A 22,374-nucleotide genomic window follows, 5' to 3' on the forward strand; every position below is an offset into this window, starting at 1 on the left:
TGACACTCATGCGTCTCTCCTACAAACATGAGTGTCATGCGTTTTACCCTAAGACGCATGACCCTCATGCGTCTTTCAATTAAAATAAAAAAAATGAAAAACGCATGACCCTCATGCGTCTTATATGCTCATGCGTTTCATTAACGGGTGACGCATGAGGATCATGCGTCTCTCCCAAAGCCGGAATTTAAAAAAAGCCTAGTACACTCGAGAAATGATAACAGTAGTCTACAACAAAAAAAAAAAGAAAAATCCCGAGAAATCAAGCATGCCTCCACCGAAAAAACCCAACAAAATGAACAAAGATTCGAAGAAAATCCAGAAAGGGAAGAAAAAGAAGAAGAAAAAGAAGATCAAGATCATCAATAAGACAGCTGCAGTAGACAGTAAAGCTATTGATTCCGAATGGTGGGATATTTTCTGGAAGAGGAATTCTACTTCGGTTAACAATTCTGCATATCAAAGATTGCATTTTGGGGTTTTTCCTATCTCTGACCCTTTTCTTGAAATTTCTTGGTTTAATGCTGCAAATTGTTGACATGAATTTTGTTGTTTACTCATATGTCGGTTTATGAGGTTAAGCTTTGAGTGAAGTCATAATTTTATATGTTAAGGCCAAGGGTAATGGATGGTCTAGTTAAATAGCCCTTTTCTTGAATTCTTGGAATTGCAAGAACTGAATTTTTTTTTATTGTTTATTTCACTTGGTGTTGGTAGAATTTCATGTGCTTGCAATGGGTTTTGAGTGTTGTTTTATAGTAATGCAGCTAATGATGCAAAATGTGAGAAATTGAGTGGAAATTTGGACCTTAGTTTGTCTTGTAAATGTGTTGGTTTGAATGAGGATTCTTGTTGTGCATTTTCAGATGTTCCACTTGATGAGGATGAAGGATTCAAGCATTTCTTTCGGGTTTCGAAGAGAACTTTCGAGTACATTTGTTCTCTCGTAAGGGAAGATCTCATCTCCAGGCCTCCTTCGGGGCTCATCAACATCGAGGGAAGACTCCTCAGTGTCGAGAAGCAGGTTGCTATTGCATTACGGAGATTGGCTTCTGGCGAGTCTCAGGTTTCGGTAGGAGCTTCCTTTGGGGTGGGGCAGTCGACGGTTTCCCAGGTTACTTGGAGATTTATTGAGGCCATGGAGGAGCGTGCGAGGCATCACCTCAAGTGGCCTGACTCGAGCCAAATCGGGCGAATCAAATCTGGCTTCGAAGCGTTGTGTGGGTTGCCTAATTGCTGCGGAGCGATAGATTCCACTCACATTGTTATGACCCTTCCTGCTGTTCAAACCTCAAACGATTGGTGCGATCAGGAGAACAATTACAGCATGTTTGTGCAGGGCGTTTTCGACTTTGAGATGCGGTTTCTCGACATAGTTACTGGATGGCCTGGCGGCATGCCTATTTCCCGACTTCTCAAATGCTCTGGCTTCTACAAACTCTGTGAAAGTGGCGCGCGCCTGAATGGTAACGTGAAAAAACTATCTGCGGGAGAAGATATTAGAGAGTACATTGTTGGTGGTGCTAGTTACCCTCTTCTCCCGTGGCTCGTGACTCCATTTGAAGGAGGCGAACCAACCTCATTGTCAGAGTTCAATCCGGTTCTCGAGACTGCAAGGTCCGCTGCTGTGAAGGCCTTCGCGCAGCTGAAGGGCGGCTGGAGAATCCTCAACAAGGTGATGTGGCGGCCTGACAAGAGGAAGCTACCGAGCATCATCTTGGTATGTTGTTTACTTCATAATATCATTATCGATTGCGGGGATAACTTGGATCCCAGCGTTGCCTTGTCCGCGCATCACGACTCCGACTATAGAGGGCATGTTTGTAAGCAAATTGATGATGTGGGGAGAGATGTTAGGGACAGGTTGGTTAAGCATTTGTTGTGTAGAAATGGAAATGTTTTGTGTTCTTGATTTGATTGACAGATATTATGTTCTTGATTGTATGACCAGGTTTGGTTTAAGCTCTTTTGAGAAGGGTATTTGTGTCGCGAATCTCGTCCGTCCAAAACCTCAATCCAATGGCTGAGACTTTATCTTAGTTTTGATATAAGAATGGTTCGTCCAAAACCTCAATCCAATGGCTGAGACTTTATCTTAGTTTTGATATAAGAATGGTTCGGAGATGAATACAATCCTATATATATTGAGACACAAAATATCTAATAGAAGAAGCAATTAAGGTAAATAAAAAGGAATAATTTTTGGCATAGTTTTATGAAAATTTCCAATTATTATGCAATCAACAATCTCTCAATCTTCAAGTGTTGAAGGCTTAACACAAGCACAAAAATGCCCTTTCTTACGCCTCTGGCCCCCTCTGCCTCCTCCGTAGAGGTAATCCCTCAACAAGATTCTCCGGTCCGACATCTTCGACACACCGTCCTTCTCGTCTAGTTTCAGCAGAATGAACTGCAACTTCTGTACTTCCAACTGTATCCTCCCAATTTTCTCAGACATTCGTCGTGCTTGCTCCGACACTCTCCTCCTCCGGGCGCCATCCTCACCTTCAAAGTCGAACGAGGACTTTGAATCTGAGAACGACCTGTCATCGATGCTCTTCATCAACCTGCCATTCAGATCAAACAGTTGCATCACGGACCTGTCAGCTTCGTCCAGCTGTCTCTTCAACGTCTCACATTCGATAACAGCTTTGCCCCGCTTGCCCTTCTCAGTGACCTCGAGTTTCCTCTTCAAGTCATGGACCGTGATCTGGAGATTCGCCAGTTTCTGGACGTCCGAATCGAGCCTCTCCAAGACCTTCCTCTTGTTCCCTTCTTGAAAGGAATTGGTGGATCTTTTGGAGATCTCTAATTTGTCCACGCTCAAGTCCTCATCGATTGCATCGGACGAGGCTGCAAAACTGCCTTTCTGTTTCCTCGTCGATTTAGAACGACGGATATCAGAGGTCGCGGTGGTGGAAGGAGGAATGGTTCTGTTTGACTTGCCAATGGTGAGACCCACGGTGCCATCTGGTTCTGCGGTTTCCCATAACTCGACGATTTGGCTGTCCACGTCAGCGGCTTCTTTCTTGCTGTAGTGGTACGAACCGTCGGAGACCTGATCAAGAACGATATCTTTTGTCAAAAGTGCACTGTCTTCCACAGTGATTTCGGAAGTAGGCCTCCTGTTTCTATGGTGCTTCCCACTTTCAGATTGCAGCAACTCGATTTGCCTCAATGATTGATCAAGCTTGGAGTGCAGAACAATGTTCTCCTGTACCATTAGATCCTTTATCTCGACTGCTGCCTTCACAACAGCTTCAAGCCTAACCCGGAGATCATGCAAATCAGAAACCGGCGACAACACTTTCTTGTCTTCACTTCGAATGCTTTCAGGTGAAATGCCTGTGCCCTGACCATCCTGAAATGGATCATATAGCAGGATAAAGAATTAGCCAAAAAAGAGTGAAAAATAGAAATGTACAAAATAGAATAAAGATAAACCCATTACTACTCAATGGACCTCCAGAGACGAGTCCTGTACTAAATTTGTTAGGTGGAAAATAAATAAATACTTCGTTCTACTCTTAGAAATAAATAAACCTTTCCGGGAAAGAAAAGCAGAAAACAAGCTAATCTAGTGGAGTACAAGAAATCTATGAAAAATGGTACATAAAAATCTTAAGGCTGCACCAGCATTTCAAACGTTGTCTAGTTGAAGTGAAAGGCAGCACTATCAGATTTGACTAGTTTCTGAAAATCATAACAATCAGTTGCAAAATATTTCCAGTGTTTAGAATTACCTGCAAATCCCCGTCTTCGGGATTTTGAAACTTTATGTGTATATCAGTTTGGTCCTCCAAGGATGAAATACATTCCTTAAATGATACAATCTCTGGCCGAAATGCATCCAGTTGATTTTTGAGGACTTCATTTTGATCAATGTATCCAAGGCATGCATCATAGAGCTCATAAAACTTCTGCTCGTAGAGAACCTGACTGATCATGGAATGTTGCAGTTGACCAAAAAGTGAAACAGTTTGAGCCCCCAACTCATTGATCTCGTTGATTTTCTTGTCCAGCTGCAAATGCAGATTCTCTTCTTGGAGTTTACTCTTATCATGATTATCTTGCAATACCTGCAGACTAGATTCCAGTTTCTGAGTTGCATCACGCAAGAAATTATTCTCCTTGCTCAAATTGCCACTGTCTGTGGAGAGTTTGAGAATCAGATTCTCTTGCTCATCTCGAGCTATTTTGACCTCATTGTATTCCATTCTGAGATCTTCAGAACTGTTACTTAACTCTAGTGTCTTTTTCTCTGCTAGAATTATCCTCTCTCCTGCTTCCTGAAATTCTTGTGCCATCTGATGTAAAATTTCCTTCCCGATTTCAATCTCAACACTCAACTGATCTTTGTCTGTTACTACAGCCTTGAGCTCATTATCTGTCTTCTGCAGCCTCTCCTTGAGTTGAAGATTCTCCAGTTTTGATTCTTCAAGCCTGCCCTCAGCCGCGCTCAACTTTCCAATAAGAGCAGTGTTCATCACATTAAGTTTATTGTGATCATCACCAAGATCTCTTAGCACCCTAAGTTTCTCATCAGCGAAGCTTTGGAAAATCAAGGACAGGTTCTCAAGAGCTAACACTTTATCACATAAGACATAATTTTCCTCTTCCAGGACATTATGTTTTTCCTCGTAGTGCATGATACTATCCATTAAGAAATTATTCTCCTTTCTCAAATTGTCACCATCTGTGGAGAGTTTGAGAATCTGATTCTCTTGCTTATCTCGAGCTATTTTGACCTCATTGTTTTCCATCCTGAGATTTTCAACACATTTACTTAACTCTTTTTTCTTTTTCTCTGCTAGAATTATCTTCTCTCCAGCCTCCTGAAGTTCTTGTGCCATCTGATGCAAAACTTCCTTTCCGATTTCGATCTCAAGACTCAACAGATCTTTGTCTGTTGCTACAGCCTTGAGCTCGCTATCTGTCTTCTGCAGCCTCTCCGTGAGATGAAGATTCTTGAGTTTTGATTCTTCAAACTTGCCCTCAGCCACACTCAAATTTCCAATAAGAGCAGTGTTCATTACATTAAGTTTGCTGTGATCATCACCAACATCTCTTAGCACCCTAAGTTTCTCATCGGCAAAGCATTGGAAAATCAAGGATAGGTTCTCAAGAGCAAGCACTTTATCACATAAGACATAATTTTCCTCTTCCAGGACATTATGTTTTTCCTCGTACTGCATGATACTATCCATTAAGAAATTATTCTTCTTGCTCAAATTTTCACTGTCTATGGAGAGTTGGAGAATCTGACTCTCTTGCTGCTCTCGAGCCATTTTGATCTCATTGTATTCCATTCTAAGATCTTCAACACTTTTAATCAACTCTAGTTTCTTTTTCTCTGCTAGAATTATCTTCTCTCCTGCTTCCTGAAGTTCTTGTGTCATCTGATGCAAAACTTCCTTTCCAATTTCTATCTCAACACTCAAATGATCTTTGTCTGTTGCTACAGCCTTGAGCTCATTATCTGTCTTCTGCAGCCTCTCCTTGAGATGAAGATTCTCGAGTTTTGACTCTCCAAGCATGCCCTCAGTCACGCTCAACTTTCCAATAAGAGCAGTGTTCATCACATTAAGTTTGTTGTGATCATCACCAAGATCTCTTAGCACCCTAAGTTTCTCCTCAGCGAAGCTTTGGAAAATCAAGGATAGGTTCTCAAGAGCGAACACTTTATCACATAAGACATAATTTTCCTCTTCCAGGACATTATGTTTTTCCTCGTAGTGCATGATACTATCCTTTAAGAAATTATTCTCCTTACTCAAATTGTCACTGTCTGTGGAGAGTTTGAGAATCTGACTCTCTTGCTCATCTCGAGCCATTTTGATCTGATTGTATTCCATTCTAAGATCTTCAACACTTTTACTCAACTCTAGTTTCTTTTTCTCTGCTAGAATTATCTTCTCTTCTGCTTCCTGGAGTTCTTGTGCCATCTGATGCAAAATTTTCTTTCCATTTTCAATCTCAACACTCAACTGCTCTTTGTCTGTTGCTACAGCCTTGAGCTCATTATCAGTCTTCTGCAGCCGCTCCTTGAGATGAAGATTCTCGAGTTTTGACTCTTCAAGCCTGCCCTCAGCCACACTCAACTTTCCGATAAGGGCAGTGTTCACCACGTTAAGTTTATTGTGATCATCACCAAGATCTCTTAGCACCCTAAGTTTCTCTTCAGCGAAGCTTTGGAAAATGAAGGATAGGTTCTCAAGAGCTAACACTTTATCACATAAGACATAATATTCCTCTTCCAGAAGATTATGTTTTTCCTCGGAGTGCATGATACTATCCATTAAAGATCTTTTCTCCTCAGAACTCTGTAGTTTTTCACTTTGTAAGTCCTGGCAAGTTACTTGCATGTCTGTTAGCTTTGAGTTCAAATTCTCAATCTGGACCATCAGAGCTTCCTTATGGCGGTCTTCCTCCCTCAGTTTTGACTTTAATTCTTCATTTATCTCAAGGAGTGTAGAAGAGTCACTCTGCAACTGTAACACCTGCTCAGTCTTCAGCTTGAACTCATGCTCTAGTTTGCCCTTTTCAACCTCGACATTCTTTGAATGTAATCCCAGTTCCTTAATCCATGTGACAAGAACCGAGAATGCAACAGACCACTCCAGATTTTCTTCATCAGCGTCACAGAATGATTTCTTCAAATGGCGGAGTGTACTTGATAGCTGGCTGATGTAAACCTGATCTAGTTCCACATTATCCGCAGAGACACAATCCTCAGCAATGCTGAGAACCTTCAATAACTGACGAGTCCCTGATCTTAGAGTACTAACATGATCTGACATCAATCTAATTTCAGACTGATGCCAGAGATTGTCATGCTCTAGCCGTGAGATCTCCTTTTCCGATAAACTAGACTGCTCAATAAGTCTGCGATTCTTTGTGACCAGGGAGCAATAGTTTTCTTTCATCACCTGGGCAGTCGTGCGTAACACAAATATCTCAATTTCACTAGCTATGGCACTATCATGCACATGATCGAGTTCTCTCTTACTTCTTCTGTGTTCTTCTTGCAGAACATGCATGTCAGATTGGAACCCAGTCAGTCGAGCTTTGTTCATCTCGATACTGCTTGAATGTTCTTGCTTCTCTGCCTCCAATGACACTTGCAACTCTTCAACTTTCCGAAGAGTTGATTCTTTCTCATTTTCTAGATTCTCACATCTTCCTTCAAGTTCTCCATGAAGTTTCTCCAGATCTACCAGTCTTCTCTGAGTCTGTTCCAGCTGAGAAGTTAAACTGTCATTTTCACTCATCAAATCAGCTTTCTCGTTTACAAGCAACTGGCATGAATCTTCCAAGATTTTTGATTTAGCCTTTAAAGCTTCAAGCTGATGGTGTGCATCAGACAGGGAGAGTTCTAGAACTGTGTTGTTCTCTGTGAGTTTCTCTAGATTCTTGTTTGTTTCCAGCAATTGTGTCGTGAGAGTCTCCTTCTCATCGAGAAGACCAGATCTCTCTTGCGTAAGAGATTGGCAAGATTGTTCTAGCTCTTCTATCTTCCCTCTAACAGCATTTAGTTCAGCATTCAAACCAGAAAGGGAGGTCTCCAAGAGCGAGTTTTTCTCGAGAAGCTGTTCCATAATCTCCAATTTCAGCAGGAGATCTGCTTTATCAGTACATTCCCTCTGGCAAGTTTCTTTCAGATTGGAATTCTCATCCTGCAATTCCTTCACTGACGATCCCAAGGATTCTGGATTCAAGCCTACTTCATGTACCTGGTTCAAAATTGAAAGGTGCTTCATGTTCAGATCATTTAGTTCCTCTTTCAAGCAATAGATCTCTCGCTGCAGAGCGTTTCTCTGGTCTAGCCTTAGCTCAACTTCCTCCTCAAGTTTTTCTGTTGATTCCGTTAAGCTAGAAATCTCATTTCGCATATCCTGTATTGATAATGCAGAAGATGAGTTCAGCTCATCTAGATGCTTGTTCTCCTGCTTAACCTTTAGAACTTCATCTTGTAAAGTGTGATTTTGGGTCTCGGCAACCTTCAAGAGTTGAGCCCGATTCTGCAGCTCAGAAGCCATAGTTCGGAGCTCCTCCTGAGTTTGTGCATGCAAATGCTGTAAAGTCTGGAACGCAGTTTCAGCATCTACAAAGCGCAATCGTTCTTCTTGTACGGCAGCCCAAAGTCTTCCCAGTTCCTTCTGCTTCTCAGTAAGCTCTTGAGATTGAGTTCCCATCTTCAACATCAAAGATTCCAACTCAGACTGAAGAGACTGGTTGGATTTTTCCAAGATCAGACATTGTTCCTCAGCACCTTTTAACTTGGACACTCCATTTTCTATCTCCCCATTGAGGCGCTTCGCCTCCTCGTTGGCCAATGTGAGTTTCTGCTCCAGACTTGAAATTGTCTCCAAGCACTGCTGGTACTGCAGAGCTGTACTTTCCTTTTCCTCGGTCAATTTGGAGATCGCTTGTCTAAGACTTTCCACTTCACTTTCTGCTTTTTCAGCTCTCACTTTAAACCCAGAAGAATTTTCTTCAGCAAGCCGTAATTTATTCTCCGTGTTTGATATTATCTTCAGCGATTCCATGTACTGATTGAGAGCAGCATCCTTCTCGACAGCTAATATATCCAGATCACTTTTCAACGATTGTGCTTCAACTTCAGCACTCTTAGCTCTTTCACCAAGTTTCTGGGCATCATCTTGTGTCGTAGATACTGTAGTCTGTAGCTCAGATATCCTGTCCAAGCAGTTTTGGTAGTCTTGAAACTTGGATTCCTTTTCAGCTTCTAATGTCGCTAGAGCTCTGTTTAGCACAGCAACTTCAGTATCAGCCTTATTTGCATGATCGTTAAGCATACTAAAATCCTCCCTGGTTCTGGAGATTTCAGTCTCCAGTTGTGACAGTTTATCTAAAGTTTGCTGGTGCTGAACAATGCTAGCTTCTTTTTCGGCTTCCAGTTTGGCAATGGCTTCCTTCAATGCTATAATCTCCTTAGAATCACTTTGCTGTTCCAAGTTTAATGAACTTTTATCATCAACATGGTTGTTCTCATTGCTAAACACGCCTTCAACTTTATCACCCGCCTCGTCAAAATTCAGACCTCTCCTCACCCGCTCAATTGGCCTGAATGAACCAATGAACGGTTTTGAAGTCCTTTTTCTAGTCCCATTATCAGAATCATCAGTGAGCCCTCCAATCTGTTTGGCGAAACGAGAATCAGACGAAAACAGAATCCAGCAATACATTGTCAGCCAATCAATTCCACATAATTACTTACCAAATCTGGTGTTCTAGGATCAGCTCCAGAAAGAGAACTAGCAGGTGAATCATCAGCAAACACCATAGGCACTTGAGCTTCAGTCATAGTTCGATGGGCATGTCTAATCACACCAGTCGCATGATCATATCTTTCGGCCAATGCACGATAGGCTCTGTAAAACTCCTCAACCATTTTCATAAGCTCTGGTCTTTTCTTGTAGTACATCTCTGCTCTCCTCGCAAAGGAGTCCTCTTCCGCTTCAAGAAGCTTTATCATTGATTTAACTTTGACATCCATATCTACAAAAGCACACAAGGGGGTTTTCAGTAGATGCACAAGTATTGCATCCTTCCACAGTGATGCATTTCACTGCTATGAGTTCACAAATTGTCTAATAGTCTGCTGAGGATAATTTCAGTTTTAAGTGCATCAAACAAGATCAGATTAAATCATCATTAGATTGATCATAAAATGATAGAACTGAAGAAGGATCATTTTCAATGTTTAACGTAGCACACACATCCATCATGTACCTGTGAGATTCTCCTGGAGCCATTTTGAATTTTTGGGGCTGATATGGCTATCCCACCACCATGAATACATTCGCCTGGAATCCGAATGCGACAATTTGGCCATCCTTCAATTTGATGCTGCCTAGTTGCAGATTTTCCACCGAATAGCAATCCAAGGCTCAGATAAAACAGATTCGGTATGGAAGAAAAAAAAACTCAACAAAAATTCTGCGAGCACTCAATTCAAGAGTAAATAGTCAGAATTGAGTGTAGTTTCCCTTGAGCCTCTGCACATAGAGGAACACAAAGGAATCATCAGATTATCAGAGTATGAGTTGAAGAAGTTGTTAACAACTAAACCAGAGAACTAACTGAGGTATCAAAAGGTATCAAATTTGGGGCTTACAGAAGTTTAACTCTCCAATAATTCCAGAAAAGACAGCTGCCTCCTTCAACTGAGAAATTCATCAACAAGCATCTTGACCTGGTCAAATTTCACGAACAAATTTAGTGAAAATAACAATTCTACCAGAATCATTTTAATCAACAAGCACATTTTGGTAAATTCAACCGAAAAAAACACATTTCGCTAAAACAGGATCTGATTTTGATCAAGCAAAAATCGGACCATCGAAGCGACTCCGCCGCGATCACAAAATAAAAATCTCTCTAAAACCACTGAAAAATTCAAAATACATGAAACTAAGTCAACCAAAAATAAATGCTCCATCAACGTCCAGATAAAAAAAAAGAGTTCAAATATATACCAAACCAGAACTCATAGAATTTTAGCATCGAAAACAAAGAAGGAAATAAGGAAAAACTTACTGCATAAGGCAAAAGGAAACGGAAAATGAAAACAAAAATTGGTGGTCATAAAAGAAAACATTGCTTTAAGCTTCTCCCACATCTCACTCTCCCCATTTACTTTTGTTTTCAGATCTTTCACTTGTCTTTCTCTCTCTACAGCTCCATCACGCTAGAAATGAATTCTGTTTGCTTCTGTTTATCAGCGGATATACGTATAATATGTTCTGTATGTATATGCTGCGCTGTGAAAATATTGTTTTTTATACTTATAATAATATGGAGTAGTACTTTTAATTATTATTATTATTATGTTTAATATAATCAATTATTTTAGTACTATCACAGTATTTATAAATAAATAAGTAGTGGTTATGGATTTCAATCCAAAATTCATAATTTGACCCGAATAATTGACTATTGAATTAGGTGGGACTCAAAGTTCATATAGCTCGCAAAAAATAGCAGAGTATAAACCTCTAAATTAAATAGTCAGCGAAAATAACCCAATTCTTGTAGAATTAGCCAAATATGAGTGAATTCTTATTATTTGTTGACTTGTTGTATATTCATTTATTATATACTGTATATAGAATTATTGATATATAAGATTAGTTGATAAAAAAATCATACTCCTACATATTTCGAAGCTCATTTGACATGACGGATTAGCTAGAAACCAAAACGATTCCGCAATTTCACTCAATTCCTTTTGTTGATTTTTAAACATTGTTTTCTTTTTTCTTATAGTTATCCTTGGGAGTTGGGATTGTGGTACCTCGTGTTTGCAAATTTCTATGATTATGCTTTAAGTTTTACTCGTGGGTTGTGTGAAAACAAAATGCAAGATTCTTTATTAAAATCATTTTCAAAAGAGTGATGCTAAATGGTCATAATGTGGCCGGCCATAAAGAGTTAATTTATATCATTTACATGTATAAAAAAATTAAATTACCGATATAAATTTATATGTGTGTGAATGGACTTGTGAGTTGATACTTATCTTTGAATTCCATTACGTAAAACACATTAATATCACGAATTACTGTATACGTTGAGCAACAATCAAGAATTGACAGTAGTAATAAGTTGAGCAAAAACTACGAAAGAGCAACACTAATATGTTGAGCAACATATAATTAAAATGATATATAAGTAAAATCAAGTAGTAGTAACATGTTGAGCAACAGTAGTATTTTTTTTAGACTGCAAATCTGATCCCTATGAGAAAATCTAACGTAAAAGAGGAAAAGATTCCGTAATTTGCCAGCTTTGGAAAAGTAGGTTTGGGGTTATATTAGTAATTTTGCAATGGATGCTTTGCTCTTATTGACAAACCGTCTTTTAAATGTGGGGTTTGGGTTGCTTGGACGGTGTCGTTTAATGGCCGTCCACGAAATAGATGCCCTGAAGTTGGGCCCACGTTAATCATGTGTGAAATGATTGCGGGCTTATAATTTTGTTGTGTGATGTAACACAAATAATTCTTTTTCCGATGATAAATTGTCCTTAAATTTATTTGTGGTGGGAACTTTTTAAATATTTTAAATTTTACATTTAATCAAGTTTATTGATATGAATTATTCTAATATGCATCTGGATTAAAGGTTAGTATTCACTTAAGGCTTTTCTTTTTTAACTAGTTAGTAGTACTTAATAATTACTATCATAGGTGAGGTTTTGAACGATGTTTATGTCCTTGGTATCAAACTGCTCTTTGTTTTATAAAAAAAAAACTAAACCAAACACTTCTTTTAATTTGAAATACAAAACAATGACAAGCTTAGCTAAGGTAAATACACAAATTTTGACCATATTTTAATTTTGACAAACTAAACACTATCTTTATGATGACAATGAAGAAAGATGGTGTTTTGGCTTATGTGCCGAAAGAGGCTAACAAATCATAAACTTTATCTTCTCTATGAATACGAAACTCCACATTAATAAAGATTAACAAAATTATCGTTTTCAATTTTGGAATTTAGTATCCAAGAAAATAAAATTAGGTTGAGAAGGGAATTTACCAGTTTGGTAAGAAAAAAAGATATCTTTGAAAATTCCAAACAAGGCTTCTAACAGTGATTGATAGTGAAAGAATTTATAAGAATGCGACTGATTAAAAATTAATTACTAAATTAGAAGTCGTGCTTGGGATATGGCCTAAAGCAGAAGCTGAAAAGCGTGGTTGGTGGTGTTTGGGTGAACTAAAAGCGTAAAGATGAAAATCGTGTGTTGTTCGTAAAGTTTATAAATCATCATTCTTTCTTTGGGTGAAATTTCTTGTCCCTTTTTCTTGTGTGAGAACTGAGATGGTATTAAATAAATAAAAAAGTGTATTTCAGTTTTTATAATTATGCTTTTGTTCTGTTATTGCATTTTTTATCGCAAGATAAAATTATGTTTAGATAAATCATAAATGAGATCACTAGTTTCACTTGTTATGTGGAATTTTAAAAAGTTGCTTCTTTAATGTGAATTAAGTATGATTCATTTTCTTTTTTAATTTCAAGTTATTATTGTGTTTCAAAGAAGAAACCATGCACGAACCACGTGCGTTGCCCACCGGCTGCACGGCCCGTGGGATGCCTTCGCACAACATCCCCACCCATCCGAACAGACTGTGCGATGGGTTTCTCACCTGCACAAGGCCGTGCGGAAATCTCCAGATCCAGCTGCACCTCACATCCGATTGGGTGACCGTGTCTTGACATGGCACCCGACCGAGTGACTTGTGACCAAAGAAACTTGCTGCCAAAACCAATTGTCCCATATATAAAGAAATGATCTTTTATGTCATATTCCAATACCAATATATCCTTATTTTTTCTAAAAATTACTCTATATTTTATGTTTTGCTTAATCTAATCTTAAATATCTTGGTTGGAGATAAATTAATTAACAATAACAATTAATAGGATTGTGGAATATATACATTTATAGGATTACGATCAATATCAAAATAATTGCTAGCGTCGAACCACAAACTGTCATTTTTTAGATAACATATAATTTATTTTTAGTCTGTTTTAGTTCATTTAAAAATATATGAAAATTATTTTTAGATCGTTTTAATTCTTTTTAAAATAAACTATTCCACATGTTATCTACTACTATGTGTGTGATAAATAAATATATTCAATCAATTAGTCATGAATATCAAAATTATTACACTATATAATTTTGTTAATTCATTTCAAGGTGTAGTACTGTAGTTGTTAACCGTGGTGAAGCCGTGAAGGTACTGCTGATCAAGACACATAATCCTTCATTATGGATTATTATTATTATTATTATTATTATTATTATTATATTTTGAGTGTGGTGTGGTTTGAAGAAAAAATATTGTGTTAACCAAATTACATGACATCTCCACATAGATAGTTATGCCATAATGTCAATATTTTATAGTAAATGGAATATTTTCTATTTTATCTCATGCAAGGTTTTCTTTTCATCATTAGTTATTATCCTTTCTCCATTAAAACACAAAAATAGATATTCTGGAAATCATGGAAACCCCTAATTTCCAGATTGGAGAAACAACTTCGGGGGAATCCGATACCGATTCCGTTGTGTGTGGTAAACGGAAAAGAGGAGAGATTCAGGAAACAGAGAAGATCAATTCCGATGGTGGTTCTGCCACGGAAGAGGAAAAGAAAACGAGACAGGTAATGAAATTCGAAGATAGATATGGTTTATTTCAGCGCTATAAAGGAAAGATGTCCTTCGAAGATGAAGATTACGATCCTTTGAGGAAAGATGATGATTACTCAAGTGATGATGGTGAAGCTAAAGTATATATGTTGGACGAGACTGAAAACGATCCTTATGACCGCGAGACCGTTCTCAAATACATCAGTCAAGCTAATAGATTCAGAACTTTGTTAATGATCAAATTTGTTTGTTTGTTTGTGTTAGAAATAAGGGAAGAAATTCCCAAGCCGTGTACAGGCGGTACTCTAACTATTACAATCGAAAGGAAACTTGCAACAAAAAGATGAATGAAAATTACAATCGAAATAAAGCAAACCAAATTTATAAGTCGAGTCGAGGAAAGCCCTCTTTCCGCAAGACAAATTACGCCCCGGCTAGTGCTCACGGAATGGCGTATTGCCCCCAAAGATAAAACGACTTCCTCCTAGCGTGTAGAAGCACCTCAAACCCGCTAGGCACTGGCAACTTGATGGAGTTCCGAGAATTGAGCTATGCAATGCTCCTAGAATGCACACTATGATGTAGATAACTAGAGAGAGAAGTGAGAATGCTTGTTGTAGTGTTGGTGTTGTGTCCTACTCTCCCAAGCTCCACCTATTTATAGGATGGGAGTACCTACATGAAGAGTCTCGGCATTAAGCCACCTCATAAACATTTTGGAGGTTACCTTGGGAGTGAAAAGCCAAAAGGCTTAGGAAATGAAAAGCTTGAGGCTTCTCCTATTTCCTTCACGTTTTCAACAATCCCCCACATTGGTTAGAGCGCTGCAAGCTCAAACCAACACCAGACACAAAATGCATGTATGCAGACTCTTTTGTTCAATTCTCGAGAAACAATATTGCATTTGGAATAGTAGCTTGGGGCTTTGAACTTTCCATAGTCAACACTATCGGGCATACCGGCGGCCTGGTGGACGTGATGCCTTGAACCATTGCTCCTTGGTGTATACCGAGACAATAATATTGACACAATATTATTTACAAACTCATCAGTTCTCACGTTTGTGTCCTTTACTGGCCATGGAACACCACTTTGGATTCATAAGTGATTCACATGTTGAAGCGGCCCACACTTCTTCACTTACATAGGTAATTCTTTTCTAGGTATTCTGCAATACCCACCTCCTCGAGGTTTCTAAGAATCATTAAAAGTCAAAACTTAGCCTCTTACCACATGCAGGTTACAACACTCAATGCTTTCTAAAGAATGGGCGAAGATTAAAAATCTTCCGAGTGTTACAACTAGATTCATATAGCTTCGTTTTCCCATTGAACCAAGCCCATGGGATCTCCAATCGTATGGTTGGGTTACCACTATAATCATCTTTTAAGATGTGGTTTTCAGTCCCATTTCTTTTAGCAATTTATGCATTTGATCACGGTTTAAACCTTTTGTAAACGGATCCGCTAAGTTATCCACTGACCTTACATAGTCAACTGTGATAACACCACTTGTGATCAATTATCTGACGGTATTATGTCGTCGACGAATATGTCAAGACTTACCATTGTATAAGCCACTATGTGCTCTCCCTATAGCTGCTTGGCTATCACAGTATATCACTACTGTCGGCACTGGCTTCTTCCAACATGGAATACATTCTAGGAAATTTCTGAGCCACTCGGCTTCTTCCCCTGCTTTATCCAATGCGATAAACTCAGATTCCATGGTGGATCGAGCAATACACGTCTGTTTCGTTGACTTCCACGAAACAGCTCCACCCCCCACAGTGAACACATAACCACTTGTCGAGAACGAGTCTTTTGAATCAGAGATCCAATTTGCATCACAATACCCTTCAAGTACTTGGAGATATCTTGTGTGCTGCAGCTCAAAGTTAAGAGTATACTTCAAGTATCTTAAAACCCTACGCAGAGCTTTCCAATGTTCCTTGCTTGGGTTGCTCGTAAATCGACTCAGCTTATTCACCGTACACGCAAGATCTGGTCGGGTGCAGTTTGTGATAAACATCAAACTCCCTATGATCCTTGCATATTCTTCTTGAGCTACAGGCTCACCCGTGTGCTTACTCAAATGCACGTTGGGTTCCAATGGAGTCTTAGCTGGCTCACAATCGAACGAGTGAAATTTCTTTAGCATTTTCTCAATATAATGAGATTGTGTCAGAGCAATTCCCTCATGATTCCTTTTAATTTTGATTCCGAGAATCACATCAGCTAAACCCATATCTTTCATGTCGAAATTTCTCTTCAACATATTTTTGGTTTCATTGATAATGGCACTATTGCTGCCCATAATCAACATATCATCTACATAAAGACACACAGTAACAAAACCGTTATCTGTGTTCTTAATGTAAACACACTTATCACACTCATTGATAGTGAACCCATTTGACAACATCACATTGTCAAATTTCAAGTGCCATTGTAACGTTGCCTGCTTCAACCCATATAATGATTTTACCAGTTTGCATACTTTACGCTCTTGTACAGGCACTACAAACCCTTCGGGTTGTTCCATATATATTTCTTTTTCCAGATCACCATTCAGAAACGCAGTTTTCACATCCATTTGGTGAATCTCAAGATTGTGCAAAGCAGCAATCGCAAGAAGCACCCGAATGGAAGTGATTCTCGTAACAGGTGAAAATGTATCAAAGAAGTCATGCCCTTCTTTCTGCTTAAAGCCTTTGACAACTAGGCGAGCTTTGTACTTATCTATAGTACCATCGGGCTTATATTTCCTTTTCAGAATCCACTTGCACCCTAAAGCCTTACAGCCTTCAGGCAAGTCTACTAACACCCAAGTGTTATTTCTCATGATGGATTCAATTTCACTGTTGATAGCTTCTTGCCACCATGCTGCGTCTGGGCCAGACAAAGCTTCCGTCACTGACTTTGGTTCGTCATCCAACATAAAAGTTATGAAGTCTGGAGATTTATCTATAGTACCATCGGGCTTATATTCATCATCTCTTTTAGTGTTCGATTTTTGCGTTCAGCAACGCCATTTGATTGAGGAGAATATGGAGCTGTGGTTTGGTGAATTATACCACTTGCATGGCATAATTCTACAAACGGCGCTACATACTCACCACCTCTATCACTTCGAACACACTTAATTCGACAATTAAGTTGATTTTCGGCTTCATTTTTGAAGTCTTTAAACGCTTCAATTGCCTCATCTTTACTTCTTAATAAATAAATGTAACAATACCTTGTGCAATCATCTATAAATGTGATGAAGTACTTTTTACCTCCTCTTGTTTGCACAAATTTCAAATCATATACGTCTGTATGGACCAATTCAAGAGGTTTTGTGCTTCGCTCTACCGAATGGAACAGCAGTTTAGCCATTTTGGCTTCAACACACACTTCACATCTTTCTTGTGAGTTAAACTTATCTACTTTCAGTAAATTAAGATTTACTAATATTTTTATAGCATTTAGATTTACATGTCCCAATCTATTATGCCATAATTTAAATCAGAGCATTCAAGCAAATAAGAGGAAGTGTCATCTTCCTTATTGCTTATTCCTTTTTCCACGGTGAATGACCGTAACATTCAGCTCAAAAAGTTCATTCACTAGGTGACCTTCACCTATGAACTTTCCATACTTGGTCAATATAACATTTTCACACTTGCAACAAAAAGATGAATGAAAATTACCATGGAAATAAAGCAAACCAAATTTATAAGTCGAGTCGAGGAAAACCCTCTTTCCGCAAGACAAATTACGCCCCGGCTAGTGCTCACGGAATGACGTATTGCCCCCAAAGATAAAACGACTTCTTCCTAGCGTGTAGAAGCACCTCAAACCCGCTAGGCACCGGCGAACTTGATGGAGTTCCGAGAATTGAGCTATGCAATGCTCCTAGAATGCACACTATGATGTAGATAACTAGAGAGAGAAGTGAGAATGCTTGTTGTAGTGTTGGTGTTGTGTTCTACTCTCCCAAGCTCCACCTATTTATAGGATGGGAGTACCTACATGAAGAGTCTCGGCATTAAGTCACCTCATAAACATTTTGGAGGTTACCTTGGGAGTGAAAAGCCAAAAGGCTTAGGAAATGAAAAGCTTGAGGCTTCTCTATTTCCTTCACGTTTGCAACAGTTTGTTTATGATTGAAACATCGTTTGCAGGAAAGCAAAACTTATGAGTTCGTGGAAATTGCTAAGGCAGTCTACGTGTACAACCCACGCTTTCTAATGTTTTTTACTGTTATTGTGAAACAGACTAAAAAGGAAAGAGTGCATATTCTTGTGGGACGGATGAAGTAGTAACAACTCTTGTAGAATCTGATTCAACTTGTTATCCGAATTATGTTGTCTCTTCTACCGATTCAAGAATATTTGAATTCCCGTTTACTACTAGCCAAAAAATCTCCACTGAAAATCAAAAGGAAGGAAGCATACGATTGTATGGTGCAAATTAAGCAATTAAGCAACACTCATCTTCCATGAATGAGTGAAGAAGACGTGAATAGGATAGAAGATTTTATCGGTTTTAAATAATAGTAAAACCTTGTCTATTTAATACTACTGAATTAAAATGAGCCACCTTGATAATTAGGATACACGGTTTTTACTTATTTTCTCTTCCTTCTCTTTTTTTCATATTTCTATTTTTGTTTGATGTATTTATTTAAAAACACAATAAAAGTACATTAATAATTAGCAAAAAAGAAAAATTAGAAATATTTTTTTATGTAATATTTCAGTACCATTAAATCCTTATTTTTTCTAAAACTTATATTTTATGCTTTGATTAATCTATTCTTAAATTCTTTGTTAGAGCTAAATTAATTAACAATTATAATTAATCCCTAATTTGTAGAATTGTGGAATATGTATAGGGGTGAGCATTCGAGTTTCGGTTCCGTTTTTTGCCTAAATCGAAAAGCCTAATTTAGTTTAAAATGACCGAATAGAAACCAAAAAAACCAAAAACCGAACTACAAAAATCGAAATAAACCGAAAAAGTGAAATTATATGAGATTTCAAAAAACCGAGAAAACGGAAATTATATAATGTTATGGTATTCTTTTATGGTTTAGAATTCATTTAAGTATTAGTATTAAATATAATAGAATATATAATATATACTACCCCATTCGTTCCAACTAAGTTGAGTCATAACTTTTGGGCACGGAGATTAAGAAATCATGTTGAAAAGTAGGAGAGATTAATAAGGTAGAAAAGATAAAGGGAGTAAAGTAAGTGATGGAAAAAGGTAAAATTGATTAGATGTTTTGTTTTTTGTCAAAAAAAAGAAATGACTCAACTAAGTTGGGACAACCCAAAAAAATACAACACGACTTAGTTAGGACGGAGGAAATATAATATTGTAAATAATTTGAATTTTCAATTTTTTTTCCGTCAGAACCTAAAAAACCGAAAATTTTGCATTTATAAAATCGTACCAAATTTTAAAATTTCGATTTTGTTCGGTTCGGATATGATCAATGTCAAAATAATTTCTAGCGTTGAACAACAAAACTATGATTTTTAGATAGTTTTAAAATATTCAGATTGTAAAAATTACGGAGTTCATTTGTAGATCGTTCTAGTTCATTTTTTTCTAAAATAAACTACTCCACATATTATCTAATACTATCTATATGTGTGCTAAATAATTCAATCAATTAGTCATGAATATTAAAATTAGTACACTATATAGTTTTGTTAATTATTATTATTATTATTATTATTATTATTATTATTATTATTATTATTATTATTATTCGAGTGTGGTGTGCTTTGAAGAAAAATTATTGTGTAAACCAAATTACGATTCTGAAAATCATGGCAAACCCTAATTTCCACATCGGAGAAACAGGTTTGGGGGAATCCGACACCGATTCCGTCGATTCCGTTGTGTGTGGTAAACGGAAAAGAGGAGAGATTCAGGAAACAGAGGAAATCGATTCCGGTGGCTGTGGTGGTGAGATCGCGAAAATCGATTCCGATGGCTGTTGTGGCGAGATTTCGAAAATCGATTCCGGTGGCTGTGGTGGCGAGATTGCGAAAGTCGATTCCGGTGGTGGCGAGATTGCGAAAATCGATTCCGGTGGTGGTTCCGCCATGAAAGAGGAAAAGGAAACGAGACAGGTACCGCAATTCGATGATAGATATGGTTTATTTGAGCTGTACAAAGGAAAGATGCCATTCGAAGATGAAACTTATGTTCCCGCAAGGAATGATTACTCAAGTGAGGAAGATGGGGAAATGTGGGAGGGGATTGGAAATGAGGGTATGGGGGACGAGATTGGAAACGATGCAATGGTGGAGGATACTGAAAAAGATACTTGCGACCGCGAGACCATTCTCAAATACATCAGTCAAGTCCGCAATAGCTTTGTAAGTAAATCTGATCCAATACAATCCAATCTGAATATTATGATTGATTCATATTTAATTTGAGGATTATGAGTAATTGATTGATAATGATATGATGTAGGGTTTTGATGTGGATGTGCGCCTTCCTTCTTGGCTGGTGAGTTATCTGAAATTCCTCCCCGCCGATGTGTCTGACCCCATCTATCATGATCATATGCATAGGGCAGCAAGGTTTGCAATTGAAGAAATCAATGTTGACATGGTATGGTACACACATTTATATTTGTTGATGATCAAATTTGTTTGTTTGTTTATGATTGAAACATTGTTTGCAGGAAAGCAAAACTTATGAGTTTGTGGAAATTGCTAAGGCTGTCTACGTGTTCAACCCAGGGATGCTAATGTTTTTGACTCTTGTTGTAAAAAAAGTCGAAGCAGAAGGAGCTGCTACTATGACTATCCAAGCAATTGTCAATCAACCCATTACTAAACCTTTCAAACTCGATCAGTGGAAGGTTAAACTAGATGCCAACCCTTGATTCTTCCATCTCTGCGTTTATCCATTTATGCACTATAATAGTAGTATTAGATATGTTATGTTTGAACAACTCTGGTAGAATCTAATTCAAGTTGTTATCTGGATTATGCTGTCTCGTCTACCAATTCAAGAATATTTGAATTCCCTTTTACAAGTCATAAAATGTTGCATTGTTCTAGTATGTGGTAGTGAAGGGATGTGTATATAGTACTACTCCCCTGTTTGAGTTAATAATAAAATAATTAAATGTGAATGGCTATTATCGTTGGATGATAACAATAAGAAATTAATTATATACGTATGTAATCATTTTTATAACTTATAATTGTATGTGAATGACTATTATTATTTTGTATTTCATTTGATGTAACGATATGAATTTATTATATATGCATGTAGTCGTTTTTATAACTTTGAATTTTAAGAATTATTTGATACAATAATAAAATAATTGAATATGAATAAGTATGATTATTCTTTGGATGACAATTATTATTTATTAATAAAATAATTGAATGCAAATAATTACGATTGTTTAGTTGGATAATAACACTATAAATTAATTATATACACATGAAAACGTTTTATAACTTACAAATTTAAATATGATTTAATAATGAACTAATTGAATGTGAATGATTATATCTATTTTTTAGATGACAGCACTAAGAAATTATTATACACACATAAGTTGTTTTTATAACTTACTTTCTCAGTCTCAGCTAAGATGACACGCTGTTTTTTCGCATGTGTTTTAAAAAAATACAATAAATAGTTAAAATTGAGAAATTGAGAAAAGTAAAGTAAGAGATAGAATAATATAAAGGAGAGTCTCTTCTACATTATTCTCTCTCTTATTTTACTTTATCTTAACTTTAACTATTTATTACTCCTACTATAATTTTTGTAAAACAAGTGCGAAAGAGAAATGTGTCATCTTAGCTGAGACAGAGGGAGTATAATTTTAAAGATTATTTGGATGCGAACTACTATTATTATTTATTTGGATGCGAACTACGATTATTATTATTACTATAAAGAAATTAATATACACATAGAGTAGTTTTTTTAATTTAAAATTTTAAAATAATTGAATGTGAATGACTATTACTATTATTTTTTATTTTATTTAGTGATAACACTAAGATATTAATTATATACATAGTCGTTTTCTAACTTAGAAATGTAAAGATTATTTAATACTAATTAATAATTAGTGCGAAAGTATTTTAAAAGAGAATTTAATCTGTAGGGAAGAGTTTAAATTTAGTTT

General features: G+C 37.3%; 3 protein-coding genes across 4 annotated transcripts; 2 read left to right on the forward strand and 1 right to left on the reverse strand.

Moving 5' to 3' along the window:
• Positions 1–245: 245 nt before the first annotated feature.
• LOC121792952 (protein ANTAGONIST OF LIKE HETEROCHROMATIN PROTEIN 1-like) lies at positions 246–1,965 on the forward strand. 2 transcript variants are annotated; one of them, XM_042191101.1, is made up of 2 exons: positions 246–443; positions 867–1,965. In XM_042191101.1, exons 1-2 carry the CDS (start codon positions 269–271, stop codon positions 1,910–1,912), a joined length of 1,221 nt encoding a protein of 406 aa, XP_042047035.1. In that variant the 5' UTR covers positions 246–268; the 3' UTR covers positions 1,913–1,965. The 2 variants fall into 2 exon arrangements, 1 of the variants encoding a protein (XP_042047035.1); XR_006048969.1 differs by having other exon boundaries at positions 271–408; positions 867–1,004.
• Positions 1,966–2,161: 196 nt separating this feature from the next.
• On the reverse strand, positions 2,162–10,755 carry LOC121792951 (protein NETWORKED 1D-like). The gene is made up of 6 exons (XM_042191100.1): positions 10,564–10,755; positions 10,142–10,219; positions 9,757–10,022; positions 9,242–9,522; positions 3,744–9,161; positions 2,162–3,361 (listed from the first exon to the last, which is right to left on the reverse strand). Exons 3-6 carry the CDS (start codon positions 9,857–9,859, stop codon positions 2,252–2,254), a joined length of 6,912 nt encoding a protein of 2,303 aa, XP_042047034.1. The 5' UTR covers positions 9,860–10,022; positions 10,142–10,219; positions 10,564–10,755; the 3' UTR covers positions 2,162–2,251.
• Positions 10,756–19,988: 9,233 nt separating this feature from the next.
• On the forward strand, positions 19,989–21,264 carry LOC121792953. Its single transcript, XM_042191102.1, has 3 exons — positions 19,989–20,584; positions 20,685–20,825; positions 20,899–21,264. Exons 1-3 carry the CDS (start codon positions 20,030–20,032, stop codon positions 21,100–21,102), a joined length of 900 nt encoding a protein of 299 aa, XP_042047036.1. The 5' UTR covers positions 19,989–20,029; the 3' UTR covers positions 21,103–21,264.
• The last annotated feature ends 1,110 nt before the right edge of the window (positions 21,265–22,374 follow it).

This window comes from Salvia splendens, chromosome 2, assembly GCF_004379255.2.
Source record: "Salvia splendens isolate huo1 chromosome 2, SspV2, whole genome shotgun sequence".
In the NCBI taxonomy this organism is placed as follows: Eukaryota; Viridiplantae; Streptophyta; class Magnoliopsida; order Lamiales; family Lamiaceae; genus Salvia; species Salvia splendens.

Excerpts from the sequence above, each read along its gene's own strand:
- LOC121792953 (XM_042191102.1), top strand. The coding sequence starts at position 20,030 with ATGGCAAACCCTAATTTCCACATCGGAGAAACAGGTTTGGGGGAATCC. Across the intron at positions 20,585-20,684 it reads GTCAAGTCCGCAATAGCTTT|GGTTTTGATGTGGATGTGCG; the intron begins GTAAGTAAATCT and ends GATATGATGTAG. Across the intron at positions 20,826-20,898 it reads AAGAAATCAATGTTGACATG|GAAAGCAAAACTTATGAGTT; the intron begins GTATGGTACACA and ends CATTGTTTGCAG.
- LOC121792952 (XM_042191101.1), top strand. The coding sequence starts at position 269 with ATGCCTCCACCGAAAAAACCCAACAAAATGAACAAAGATTCGAAGAAA. Across the intron at positions 444-866 it reads GAAGAGGAATTCTACTTCGG|ATGTTCCACTTGATGAGGAT; the intron begins TTAACAATTCTG and ends GTGCATTTTCAG.
- LOC121792951 (XM_042191100.1), bottom strand. The coding sequence starts at position 9,859 with ATGGCCAAATTGTCGCATTCGGATTCCAGGCGAATGTATTCATGGTGG. Across the intron at positions 9,523-9,756 it reads GCTCCAGGAGAATCTCACAG|ATATGGATGTCAAAGTTAAA; the intron begins GTACATGATGGA and ends GTGCTTTTGTAG. Across the intron at positions 9,162-9,241 it reads ATCCTAGAACACCAGATTTG|ATTGGAGGGCTCACTGATGA; the intron begins GTAAGTAATTAT and ends TTCGCCAAACAG.